This window comes from Syngnathoides biaculeatus, chromosome 12 (genome assembly GCF_019802595.1).
Source record: "Syngnathoides biaculeatus isolate LvHL_M chromosome 12, ASM1980259v1, whole genome shotgun sequence".
Taxonomy (NCBI): Eukaryota; Metazoa; Chordata; class Actinopteri; order Syngnathiformes; family Syngnathidae; genus Syngnathoides; species Syngnathoides biaculeatus.
Window position 1 is genome coordinate 27554135 of NC_084651.1, and position 13227 is coordinate 27567361.

Below are 13227 nucleotides of genomic sequence, written 5' to 3' on the forward strand. Positions count from 1 at the left end.
AGCCACCTCATATGGCTCCTCTCAATGCGGAGGAGCAGCGGCTCGACACTTAGTCTCTCAACCTATCTCTAAGAGAGAGCCCGGACACCCTGCGGAGGAACCTTGTATCCGTTCTTTTGGTCACGACCCACAGCTCGTGACCGTAGGTAAGAGTCAGAACTTAAGATTGACTGGTAAATTGAGAGGTTCGGCTATCAACTTAGCTCCCTCTTTACCACAATGAACCAGATTCAATATCCGAATCACTATTCTATTTCAGTACTATGTCAAAAGACAGTCATTTTGGCTTGTCCCGTGAGGGGTCGCCACAGCGTGTCATCTTTTTCCATCTAAGCCTATCATGCATCTTCCTCTCTAACACCCACTGTCCTTGTGTCCTCCCTCACAACATCCAACAACCTTTTCTTTGGTCTTCCTTTCGTTCTTTTGCCTGGCAGCTCCATCCTCGGCACCTCTCATTCTTTTGCCTGGCAGCTCCATCCTCAGCACTCTTCTACCAAAATACTTACTCACACTTTCTCACCTCTGAACATGTCCAAACCATCTTGGTCTACTCTCTCTAACCTTGTCTCCAAAACATCCAACTTTGGCTGTCCCTCTAATAAGCTCCTTTCTAATCCTATCCAACCCGTTCACTCCAAGCGAGAGCTGTCCTCCTACTGTATATAAAAAATAAGAGATATATAGATATACTGTGCACGATTTAGATGGAGTAAATGTCTTTGGATGACTCGGCTCAGTGAATATCCCATTAAAGCTCATCTGCATAAAATGCCAATAATCGGGCGATTGTGATTAGGCCAACAAATTCAGCCTTAAGTCTACTTGGGACATCATTAGTCACGAGACAACTGTGGGGATTTTTGGTAATGGAGGAAGAGTTTTTCTCGGCCAGCCATTAACATTTTCTCACATTTTTCATTTAAACACTCTCAAAGTTCGAACCTTCATAGTTAAAAAAAGAGGGCAGTACTGTCAAGATCAAAACCTGTTAGAGGCCAAAATATTTGAGAAATAAATATCTAAACATCACTCCATCGATTTCCCTCTGCATTATCCAGGATAAGCGTTGTCCAATAATAAAAGTTTTTAGAAAAAAAAATATTTTAATGTTCAATCTATGAGATTGAACACAAAAAAAAGTATTAATCACGACTGGCTTTTTCCTTTCCCCCCTTTCTGCAGCTCTGCTGTAGCATCTTTCTCCGCTAAAGCAGGTGTGTGCTTAAGAGTGAAAAACAACAATGGGTCTTTTTTGGTGCCTTCTTTTTCTGGGTGAGAGTATTCTCATAAAACAGAGAACTGAAGCCACGACGAAACACCGCAAGAACCACCTGCATCCTTAAGCGGTACTCAATGCGGGCGACCACACCGCCCGGTACTTTTCAAAAGTCTGTAGCCTTTGTCAATATGTTGAATGGCCATATCTATTACAATAGTAAGTGCGTAACACTATACTTTATGGAATGTGAACATGTGTGCACCATATGCTGTCACATTTGTTATTTGCATTTTTTTGGGCAAATGGTTCCATAATTGCAAGATGACGTGAAATGGGAAATGTTGTTTTTTGTTCCCAACTTAAGAAATTCGGTGGGATGATTGAGTTTAAAATGGATTGTCACGTTTAGGTTTTAAGACAACACGTCTTTGTTGCAACTTCATACCGTTATACTTTGATTTATCAGCTGATTGGCGTAAGCAGGATGGCTATGTTTATCAGGCTTCAGTCCATAATCTTTCAACATCATTGTGGTGGCATTAGAACTATTTTCCATTAATGTCACTCAATTTTCTATGACTGTTCATAGCTTAGCTTCGTGCATGTGTGCGACTGTACTTTGAAAAGGTCATGGACACCCAGGCACCCTATTTTTGTTTGTTTATTTTCGGCAATCAGAGAAGCCCATGCTCGTTCACTACATCCGCTTGGCTTAGAGACAATGTGTTTCATGTGCACATTTGTTGTTGCGGAAGGTTCCCCCCCACTTTCTGTAATGACTGAGCACCTAAATGCATCCTCTTTTTTGCGGCGATAGTTCCAGGACTACTGCCATGGCACAACGCGGGATCCGTTCATACTCTATGGGGCCAGCAGCCACCTAAGACCTCCACCCCTCTATGGCGCGGCCCGATACTTCGAACAGTTAACAATGGTCTACAGTCAGCCAATTAGGATGCAGCACACATCCTGGTTTCGCTTTGCGAATCAGAACACAATGTGCATTCCGACTCTGCAAAAAAAATCTGCTACACTGTAAAAAATTGAACACAAAAAAAAGTGTTATCACAAGACCAAGTAAAGTGAACCGCACTGTCGTGAGGTAGCACTGCAGCAGTAACTCTGAAGAACCAGTACTGTACTTTAACAATGCAAAACCTAATAAAAATTACCATCTTCAAATTTATTAAATTTTGTATTTGGTTTGAAAGTTGACCCTCAATACTGTTTACCAGACAAATTGTATGGCTTGATCACGTGCGGCGAGTACTGCAGGAGTTGGTACAAGCAAGGTTGGTCTCCCTCTGTCGCCTTTATTCATCATCAGGATCACATAGAGAAGTCTGTGGAAAACTCTCCTCAGGGACTGGACAGGTTGAGAAACAGACAATCCAGATGATTAACAACCTTCTATTACGCATTATCTATGGTTACACTAAAAATATGTGATTTAAAAATACTTCTTTTTGGTCTCCATGTTTTGGTGTGCAAATCATCTGCATGCCATAGAAGGCCATCTCAGGGATGCTCTGCATTTTATTAATATTTCTGAATAGAAACAACAATCAGCAGGTTCCTGTATAAATAGTGTGATAAAGAAACAAAATATTAACTTACTGTCCAACAGCAAAGTTTATCTCTCCAATGACTGGCTCAAAGTAAAGCAACTTGCTAAAAATCTGTAGACAAAAAAAGGGTAAATTCAAAAAGGCTGCAGATCAGAAAAAAAAATGCCTGCAATGTAAATCATTACCAAATCAAATGTTATTTATATAGTGGTTTTCATATATAAAAATTCAATACAAAATGCTTAAAGAAAAAAAATCCCAGCAGCGCACACGTACACACACAAAAACACAGAAACGAGCTGTCAAAATTAAAGCATCAATACATGTGATTAATCACAAAATAATATGCATTGACTAAATGTAGGAAGAATTTTGAAAATAATTATCATACATCTGCATCCAGTAAAGAAATACTTTGCTCTGCTCTAGATAACGTGGCAGCTGCCTAGCAGGAGATAGCAAGAACAAAAACATCTAATCAGAATTGTTAGAACTGCTGCATGTTAAAGAAATGATGACCACACATGTATTCAGCAATCTTCAATACATGCACACGAACCAACATGTACACCTTGTTTCAAACTGTTTTGCTTGTCGTCTCCTTTTTGTAACATCCATGTAAATAAGGGGGCTCTTAAAACTAAATAAATAGAGGTGTTGAGGAAAGGATAATCAGAGAGTGCAGTGGTGAATTGTACGAGACAGTTCTTCTCCTCGCGAGACTTGAACTGGTGTCTTTGCTTCCTTTTTGTTCCGTTTAATGAAATGTCTAATTGGTAAACCTGACATGTACTTGGTCCTTCGAGCTGGCTCTCAAGATACCTGAGGTTTCCAGGGGCTGAGTCGATGTCCAGGCAAAGACCGAGGCCACGCCACTTTCAGGGACTGGGCCTCAACTATGCGTCTGGAGGCTGGGGGTTGACGAGAAGCCAAAGGAAGTAAAGGCATCGCTGGTGAGTAGGGAACTCCCACACTCATGAGGAATGAGTGAATGGGCTGGGTGACTGGGGCAGAACCAAACCTCGAGAATACTAGTCCCTATGGAGTAGAATAATTGATCTATAAAACTGAGAAAAGGGGAACGTGTGTCCTGTACATACTTGATCTCCGTGAAACGTGTGCATGTGTAAAAGTGTGAGTGGATGTTCGCTACCTTATTTGAACCGGAAATTGTTTGAGGATGCAGAGGTAAGAATTTTTCGACATTTGTGGTAGAAGCTTCAGAATTACCTCAAACAGAAAGTAATTGTCACCCTCTTCAGAGGGAAGTCAGTATAGTCACTCTCGATGAACCACTGGCTCCAACAGGGTAAAAACAAATAGCAAAATAGTTGATAAATAGCAAAATAGTTGATACAAAATATCTGAGAAGAAAAAAAAATGCATAAGGACGATTGTTTTGTAAAAAGCCAATGTCCTACTAAAATAAAACATCTAAATTTGGGGATAACACAAAATGGCTTTGATGGCCAGCTCAACACACACATACACACAAAATATATATAGGTACTGGAGGATAAAATAAGAAACACAAAATTAAAAAAAATGGATTCAAGATGTGAAAACGGCCATAAAAAGTATCACATCTCATAAAATTGGCGTAACATAATTCGTCCAGGAAACGGAAGACTTGAGAAAATCTTACAACTTAAATGGTGTGGAAGTACAACAAATTTGGATGACAAAGTACTTTCTCACAGCAGCAGGGAGTTCAAGGGTTAATATAGCACACTTCTGCTAGATTTAGACAAAAAGCAAGTTTTTCTGCCATTGGAAGAGCAAAATAAAATGAACCACTTGAAGAATATAGAATTGGAATGACTGCATGTTTTAAAGCAAACAGTGGCAATCCTGAAGATCACACTCCAGTGAGTGTGTATCAAGAGCAATTAAAAAATGCTCTTCATGCAAATTCAAATAATCCTACAAAACAATGGATTGAAAAACAATGGGTTGGCAAACTGACTGGCAGCCTATAACAATACGTTAACCAAGCACTACACGCAGAAAGAGTGCTACAGAATAAGAAAAAGAAAGTTGACACCTTTCTGTCAGAGGAAGGAGAAATTTATGGCGCTTTATGCGAAACATTTAATAATCGTTGCCGCAGATGAGGAAGAGGCAGGGGAAGAGTAATGGGGAGGGAATGCAAATTTGATCAAAAAGAAATTATTTGTTGGTGTTGTGGAGAAAAAGGTCACATTTCACGTGACTGTCCTAAAAACAAAACACCTACCACCGCATAACTAGAGCAGCCATCTCCCCATCAAAAATGTCACAACTAATGCTCCCAAAATGCAACTTTTTAATTTGCCCCATATGTTTGTTGGGAAGAGATGGCTTGCTGAAACAAGGACTGGGCTTTCTTCCCTCTCTGACAGGAAATACAGAAGTAAAGAAAAAAATGAATTACTGGGAGGACAATTAAATATCTTACAAAATAGGAACCCAGCAGTCTATTATTACACCTTAGATATTCCAAACAAACCTCCCACAAGAACAGGAGATCTCTTGCTGCAAAGAGCTTGAGACATGATTGAAAAACCTGTACTCAGATGGTATATCAGTCGTAGTGGCAGGAACAAGACTGACAAACTAAATGCATTACACAAGGAATGGAAACCACCACACACATCATTGCACAAACAAACCTATTAAGAGTGGAAGAGTTTGGGACAATTTGCATTGGTAGGACGAGATGTTCCTGATTGGACAGAAAAAGAACCAGATTTGGATTAGGACGACTGAACTGTACGGACAATATCTTATTGGACAGTCTTAAACAATCTGAGACCAGATGCTGCTGTATTCACGGTGGTATCACAATATATACAGACAATACTGGAAAAATAGAGGGATAGTGACAACTACAGGGAAAACAGTGACATGCAGAGCTACTACAAAATTTACTCATAGCAGTTCAATTACCAAAAGAAATAGCCATATATAAATGTGCAGTACACACATCAAATACAGACAAAGTATCATGAGGAAATGGATCTACACATAAAACTGCAAAAGAAGTAGCAGCCAAAACCTTTATGGGATTAGCTGACATTGCAACGAATGAAGACATACTTTCAGATGTGTTAAACAAAATGCAACAGCAAAGCTTACCAAAATGTGGAAAAATAAGATACAGATACAAAACACATTCTACCCAAAAATGTTTTTAAGTGGGCAGAAATCTTGAACCATGGGAAGTCTCCGGTCTCAACAAGGGGAATGGTAGCCCTAGTACAAAGGCATTACATGACCCATGGATTTAACTTGCATGCAAAAAAAAAAAAAAATTATAGGGCTTGTTTAAACTGTGCTCGACATAATCCACAAGGGAATGTCCATCCAAAACGTGGTCAGTTTCCTCAGGCTACACATCCATCCATCCCTCCATCCATTTTCTTAGCCGCCTATCCTCACAAGGGTCACGGGGTGTGCTGGAGCCTATGCCAGCTGTCAACGAGCAGGAGGCAGGGGACACCCTGAACTGGTTGTCAGCCAATTGCAGGTCACATGGAGACGAACAGCCACACTCGCAATCACACTTCGGGGCAATTTAGAGAGTCCAATTAATGTTGCATTTTTTTTGGGATGTGGGAAGAGACCGGAGTCCCGGAGGGGGCCCACGCATGCACGGGGAGAACATGCAGGCTCCACACGGTCAGGGCCGGGATCGAATCCGGGTCCTCAGAGCTGTGGGGCCAACGCTGTACCAGAAAATACACATTGATTTCATTGAACTAAACAAAAGTAAGGGAAAACAATAGTTTAGTCATCGCTGATGCTCTTTCAAAATGGGTAGAAATATTCCCAGCTAAACAACCTGACTCACTAACTGTAGCTGAAACATTACGCAAAGACATCATACCAATGGAAGACATTTTGTCAACAAAGTGGTCGAGAAAATGGGCTCATGTTCCACATGAACTTGAAACACCAATCTTCTTACAATCCACAAAGTTAGAGAATGAAAAACAATTTAAGAAATTATATCAGCATTGATGTGTAAAACCATTTTTGTGCCATTGTCATGGTGGTGCGTCGGTAACTTTTTTTTTTTTTTTTTTTTTAACACCGGATGCCTTTCCTGACGCAACGCTTCCGCCGCATTTATTCGGAGACAGAGCTGGAGCCAATCCCAGCTAACTTCTAAGGGAGTTGAAGTATTTTAACCGTATTTTAACCGAAAAAGCGTGAGGAACATTTATTTATTTATACAAATAGTAAACAACTGGTTGTTATTGATGTAGAAAAAAACCTAACAGGGTAAACTATAGTTGCATCACGTGTATGGGCCCTCAGCCACTACTACATGTCATTCCAGCAGAAATCCCAATACAGTGTACCCTGAAGGTAATGACTAAAACAACTCCTAACACCACTTGTCAGAAATGGAATAGTGTTTATCCAACCACTAAGGCAGTAAATGATAAACTGATATTTTCTACTAATGTTGTAATGTAGCTTTACAGGGACAGGTGTTAAGGTGGGAAGTTTCAACAAAACATGGTGTCTTGATATCCATCGGGAAACTGCCCCACTGCTCCCATGCAGCGATGTGTGGTGGTGTTGTGTTGGTCAAAAGTTGTATGACACACTGATAAATGCACCAGGAACGTGTGCACTGGTTTCACTGCTCGTATCTGTGACTGCGTTTCCATCCAAAGCAGAGGATATACAATTGGCCGTATCCATCTTTGGACCTCCTCTTGGTTCCTCCCGAAGGCGAAGGTCCTCTTAGAAAGATGGAGATCCGACATACGTTGATGCAATTGGCATCCCACGAGGGGTACCAGATGAGTATAAGTTATAGATGTGACAGACAGATGTGACAGAAGAATTTAAGGTGAAGGTGGGACTGCATCAGGGATCCGCTCTGAGCGGCTTCCTGTTTGCTGTGGTAATGATAGGCTGACAGATGACATCAGACTGGAATCCCCTTGGACCATGATGTTTGCTGATGACACTGTGATCTGCAGTGAAAGCGGGGAGCAGGTGGAGGAACAGTTAAAAAGATGGAGGCGTGCACCGGAAAGGAGAGGAATGAAGATACTACGTGAAACCCAATGGTAGAGCAGACCGGACATTCTGTTCACTAAACTAGCCATCCCGGACCTTCCTCCTCTGACATGCACCTGGATCAAAGATGTTTTGACCAACAGACCCCAGACTGGAAGAATCAGCTCCCAACTTTTCTCCACCTGCAGAGCGAGCACCGGCTCACCACTGGGCTGCCTGCTGAGCCCCCTTCTTTACAATTTCTACACTTCTGGCTGCAGCCCACTCCACAAGAACAACATAATCAAATTTGGTGATGACAACATTGGTCAGTCTGATCTGAAAGGGAGACAAGGCGGCCTATAGAGAGGAGGTCCAGAAGCTCACAACCTGGTGTTCAGACGACAATCTGACACTGAATATTACAAAAACAAACGAGATCATTGTGGAGTTCAGGAGGAATGGAATTGAACCGCCTCCACTACTCAATGGCGAGTGTATGGAGAGAGTAACCATTCAGTTTTCTACGAGTCCTGATCTCTGAGGACCACTCCTGGACAGACAACATCTCAGCGGTCATCAAGAAGGTTCAGCAGCATCTCCACTTCCTGAGAGTCCTCAGGAAAAACAATCTCGACACAAAGTTGCGCCTGGCCTTCTACCGGTCATCAATTGAGAGACTGCTGACATACTGTGTCTCCATCTGGTCCGGGAGCTGCACTGAGGCAGACAGAGCAAGGCTTTAGGAGGGCAGTTAAAGTAGCACAGAAGCTCGTTGCCTGCCTTCTCCCCCTCAATGGCGGACATTTCGTATGTTCAGTGCCTCAGCAGCGCTCCAAAAAAAAAAAAAAAAAAAAAAAAGCACGATTGACGGTTGATCTCCGCGGACTGGGTGCCAACGCAACATGAGCGAGAGAAGAACACCACGGGCAGTAGTAGCTGGAACAAAAACAAGAGGCGATGGCCGGTCAACTAAACCTCTCTCCTGGGTCAGGTCTACGCAATCCGCAAACTCCAGAGGAGACGTTTTCCATACTGCTCCGCCTGAAGGGCATCATTTACTGGACAAAAAGTCATCAGGGTCCATGTCTGGGCAGTTCGTTCTGTCACGAACGTGGGGTAAGACCCAAATGCAGGACTCCAAGGCAGTGACATGATTTTCGAGGGTGGTATAATTCCCGGGAGATGTCATACACATTTCGTCCGCGCAGTGCCTCAGCAGCGCTCTGGGGGGGGGAAAAAAAAAAAAAAAAAAAAAAGGGATACTGCACACCCCGGTTCTCAAATGTTTGCACTCCATCAATCTGGAAGGTGGCAGGGTTCATACTCAGTCTGACCCAAAAAATTTAAGGGCTTTTTAGGGGCATTCTTAGGGGCTGACACAAAAAAATTAGGGCCAACAAGGGAAAAAAATTAGGGCCATCGTGGGAAATCAAGAGTAAGGAAAAAAGACTCACCCAATGGTGCCATTAACCGTTCTTGGTTCATCAAATGTTACAGTACCTCAGTACCTGTGATAGTGATCACCTGTCGCCCCTTGTGGTAGTTCTCATTGATATGACCATTGTCAATGTCTTCACATAACAGTCTACAGAAAAACAGATTCTAACTACAATTGCAACTATATACACAAATGTCTTCTACTAATGTCTGTCTCAGCACCCCTACTCTAGCTCCTTGAGCCTACCCAGTGCCTCCTCTATTTGTTGCTGCAGAGGTGCCAAAGTGGCTCTCTTGTCCTTTGCTCTGCCTCTGAGTGCATTGGCCTCGGTGATAAACCTCAGATTCCTCTTTTCTTCTGCCTTAGCAATAAGCGTAGATATGTCAGTCTCTATTCTGGCTTTTTTGGCTTTGAGGAAGTAGAGATGAAAAGTGGGCAGCGATGCCAAACGGAGCCAGGTACGAAGTATTCCTTTCTCACAGTGGTAGTTTTTAGCAATGTCACTGTCTGGGAACATGACTGCAAACACTTTCGAATTATTTTCACAAGATTTTTAACCGTAATGGCTGAAGATCGCTTTTAAGGTCCACACGATCTCTGCCTTTAACGAGTCCGTCTTCGTGTATTGAACTACATTCATAAAGCCTGACTTCCGGCTGGTTGAAGTCGATGACTGGACAACTGTAGGTGCGCATGCACTGCTAGTACCACTGCCTGAAGTTGATGCTTCACTATCTTGATATTTTAGAAGCAGATTCATACCAACGGAAGATGAGAGTCTCTCCTGTTTTTCCGGTGCGACTCCAGCACTTTGACGCCCATCTTTTCAAGCTGGTAACTCTGCTTGCACAGATGGCAGTAAAACATATGCCGATCTTTTGGATCTCGACGAACCCAGCTCCCAAACTCCTTACTTTCAACCCAAGCATAATTTAAAAATGCACGTCCCCATGATACAAGTTGGATCGATGAAAGAACTATGCTGCGTCGTAACGAAGATGAAGTGAAATGCCTACTCACGGAAACAAACAATGGAATATCGACAAGATGGCGATTAGTCGTCAACACGGTGACTTCCGTTGACAATTTCCGGCTGTTTTGGACGCCAGACTGATCGCTATTTTTTAAAATAAAAGAATTTTTTAGCGGTAGAGGTCCTCCTTTTGATTTTTTTTTATTTAAGGCCTTTTAGGAGCCCCTAAATGTACCTTCGAAAATTTAGGGGTTTTTAGGGACTTTTAGGGCCGCGTGCGAATCCTGGGTGGTACAGATGCAGAAAAGCAAGGACCAACAGACTGAGAAAGGTCCAACCCCCACTGAACTCTCGTTTTTCCTCGAGCCGTGCTATTAGTCAATATATGAAAGTACACTGATTTCAACATCTAGAACAATATATTTTATGCATTCCATTCTACATATTTATTTATTTATTTATTTAAAAAATTCTTTTATTTTTTTTTTTTAGATGAGCCACACAATGAAGATATGGGAAAGAGTAGAGGAGGCTAGACTCAGGACAGAAGTATTTGCGAGCAACAGTATGGTTTCCTGCCTAGAAAGGGTACCACAGATGCATTATTTGTCTTGAGGATGCTCATGGAAAAGTACAGAGAAGGTCAGAAGGAGCTACATTGTGTTTTTGTACAAAGAGAGGAACTGTAGTACTGCATGCGCAAGTCTGGTGTGGCAGAGAAATATGTTAGAATACAGGACATGTATGAGGGCAGCAGAACAGCGGTGAGATGTGCCGTAGGTGTGTCAGAAGAATTTAACCCATTTGTGGGCAGCGTCCCATTTTTGGGACATCATGATTTTCACGCATTATATCCTTCAGTATATCAAAATATTTTAGTGTTTTAATCTGAAGCCATAATTTGGTATCAGGAGAGGATAACTCAATGGTCAAAGCACAGTCATTTCCCTTTCCTTCCTGACCCAACATGGCTGCCTCAAGTACACATGGAGCGTTTTCCAAGAGAAGAAAGGGAGAAAGGTCAATATGCAACCACGTTTGTCTTCAAAATGCTAATCCATCAGTATTATTAACGTGTAAGTGTCATTCTAGAATAAGAATTAATTAAAAAACATATCTGTAGTATATACCACTTCACAGAACTGATAACTAACCCTAACCTCGGAATGAAGATTAGCGGAAGTAAAACAGAATATATGTGCGTGAATGAGAGGGGCAGAGAGGAAGAGTGAAACTCCAGGGAAAAGAGATAACGAGGGTGGATGACTTCAAATACTTGGGGTCAAGAATACAGAGCAATGGTGAGTGTGCCAAGGAAGTGAAGAAACGGGTACAAGTGGGATGGAACAGTTGGCAGAAGGTGTCTGGCGTTTTATGTGACAGAAAAGTCTCCGCTAGGATGAAGGGCAAAGTTTATAAAACAGTGATGAGGCTGGCCATGATATACGGATTCGAGATGGTGGCACTCAAGAGACAACAGGAAGCAGAGCTGGAGGTAGCAGAAATGAAGATGTTGAGGTTCTCGCTCTGAGTGAGCAGGTTGGATAGGATTAGAAATGAACTCATTAGAGGGACAACCAAAGTTGGATGTTTTGAATTTCATGTGTTCCTAAAGAACGTATCCATACTTACAAAGAAAACCCGATCTGACAGATAACTGAACCAGCTAAACAGTACCAGAGAGGCTAACTTAATAAAATGTGGTTATCAATTGCATTAAAGGCGAAGCCAAGGTCCACTGTCACAAAGACAGTTTTTGTGCGTCTACATTACAACTGATGTCATTTAAAACCTTATATTCATTACCTGAGTACAATTGTAGGCACTTTGGGGTTTGTCTCTGAGTGTGAAAGTCTGCAGAAGTCTGAGGAGACTTTGAACCAGAAGAACCAATGCATTTCGGATCCTTTTAAGGTCTTGGCTTGATAAATGGAGTTCCTCTTCCTCTTCCTCCTCTTCATCCATTTCCATCTACAGGTAACAAACTTGGGATAAGTATTGGCTGACATCGTTCAGCAACATCAGTGGAATTACATAAGCTACTGTACTGTACATGGGTCTTTTCAGAAAAATGTTAAAAATCAAATCTTGGGTCAGTTTGAGTCATGCTTTGGCTCGTTAACATTTTACACCTAGAAATAGACAGTGAGATTTTTTAATATGCAACGCAATTTAGCTTTGCTCTGGTCAAAACGCTGTTATTTTTAATTCAAATATGGAAAAAAGCCTTGGTGTGATTGGTCCTTGACGATATCACAGCCTCTTGTGGCAGCTAAGCGTTTAGAGTTAAATCGCATTTGGATCCCTCAATGTGAGGTCGCTATTTTGAGGTTGGGCTCATCCTCCATGCCCGGAGCTGCGTGGCACATTCACGACTCGGCCACATTTTGGCGAAAATAAACACGCTTCGTCATTTCATTCATAGTTATGTTACCAAGAATAACTATTTCAAAAACACAACACGTATACTTTAAAGACAATAAGTAGGTTGGCAAGTTGGGAGCCCAAGCTGGTGTGTGAAGTCGACAGGTTCTAACTACATATAGTCAGGCTGCCCTCCACACAGTTTGGCCTCTGGCACCAGTCCTCCTTAGAGAGGTTTAGCCCTATTCCTCTCTGGAGTTGCCCAGAGTGAGAAGTAAGTAGCAGGTGTGGGTGGACAGCTGGGGGAATGGGTTCTAACCATTTCTGCCTATGCAATAAACAGCTATTCAGAGAACCCACCCTTTTTGTAGTCCTCGAAGGAGGTGCTTGAGTCCTCTCCTGCTGGGGATGCCATCCTTCTAAGGGGTCCTTCAAAGCTCACGTGGGCAAAGACATGGAAGGTCGTGATCAGAGGAATGGCCTGTTATTGGACTTGTTGCTCACCAGAGATTGTCCATAACAAACACCACAAATAATAGAAGTGTCCACATGTGCACTTGGGACCAGGACACTCTAGGTTGCAGTACGATGATCGATTTTGCTTGTGTTATCGAACTTGCAGTTGTATGTCTTGAACACTCGGGTGAAGAGTCTGACAAGG

The 13227-nt window shown here is 42.2% G+C and overlaps 1 protein-coding gene across 8 annotated transcripts in view; it reads right to left on the reverse strand.

The window, feature by feature from the left end:
- ncapd3 (non-SMC condensin II complex, subunit D3) overlaps positions 1–13227 on the reverse strand; it is a 96587-nt gene that overhangs the window by 54132 nt on the left and 29228 nt on the right. For 7 of the 8 annotated variants that reach the window (XM_061836461.1, XM_061836460.1, XM_061836466.1 and 4 more), the window contains 5 exons: positions 12927–12995; positions 12009–12173; positions 2840–2901; positions 2683–2770; positions 2455–2588 (listed from right to left, as the gene is read on the reverse strand). In XM_061836461.1, coding sequence (XP_061692445.1) covers positions 2455–2588; positions 2683–2770; positions 2840–2901; positions 12009–12173; positions 12927–12995 — 518 coding nt within the window. The remainder of the gene's footprint in view (positions 1–2454; positions 2589–2682; positions 2771–2839; positions 2902–12008; positions 12174–12926; positions 12996–13227) is intronic. The other variant, XM_061836464.1, reaches the window with a different exon arrangement.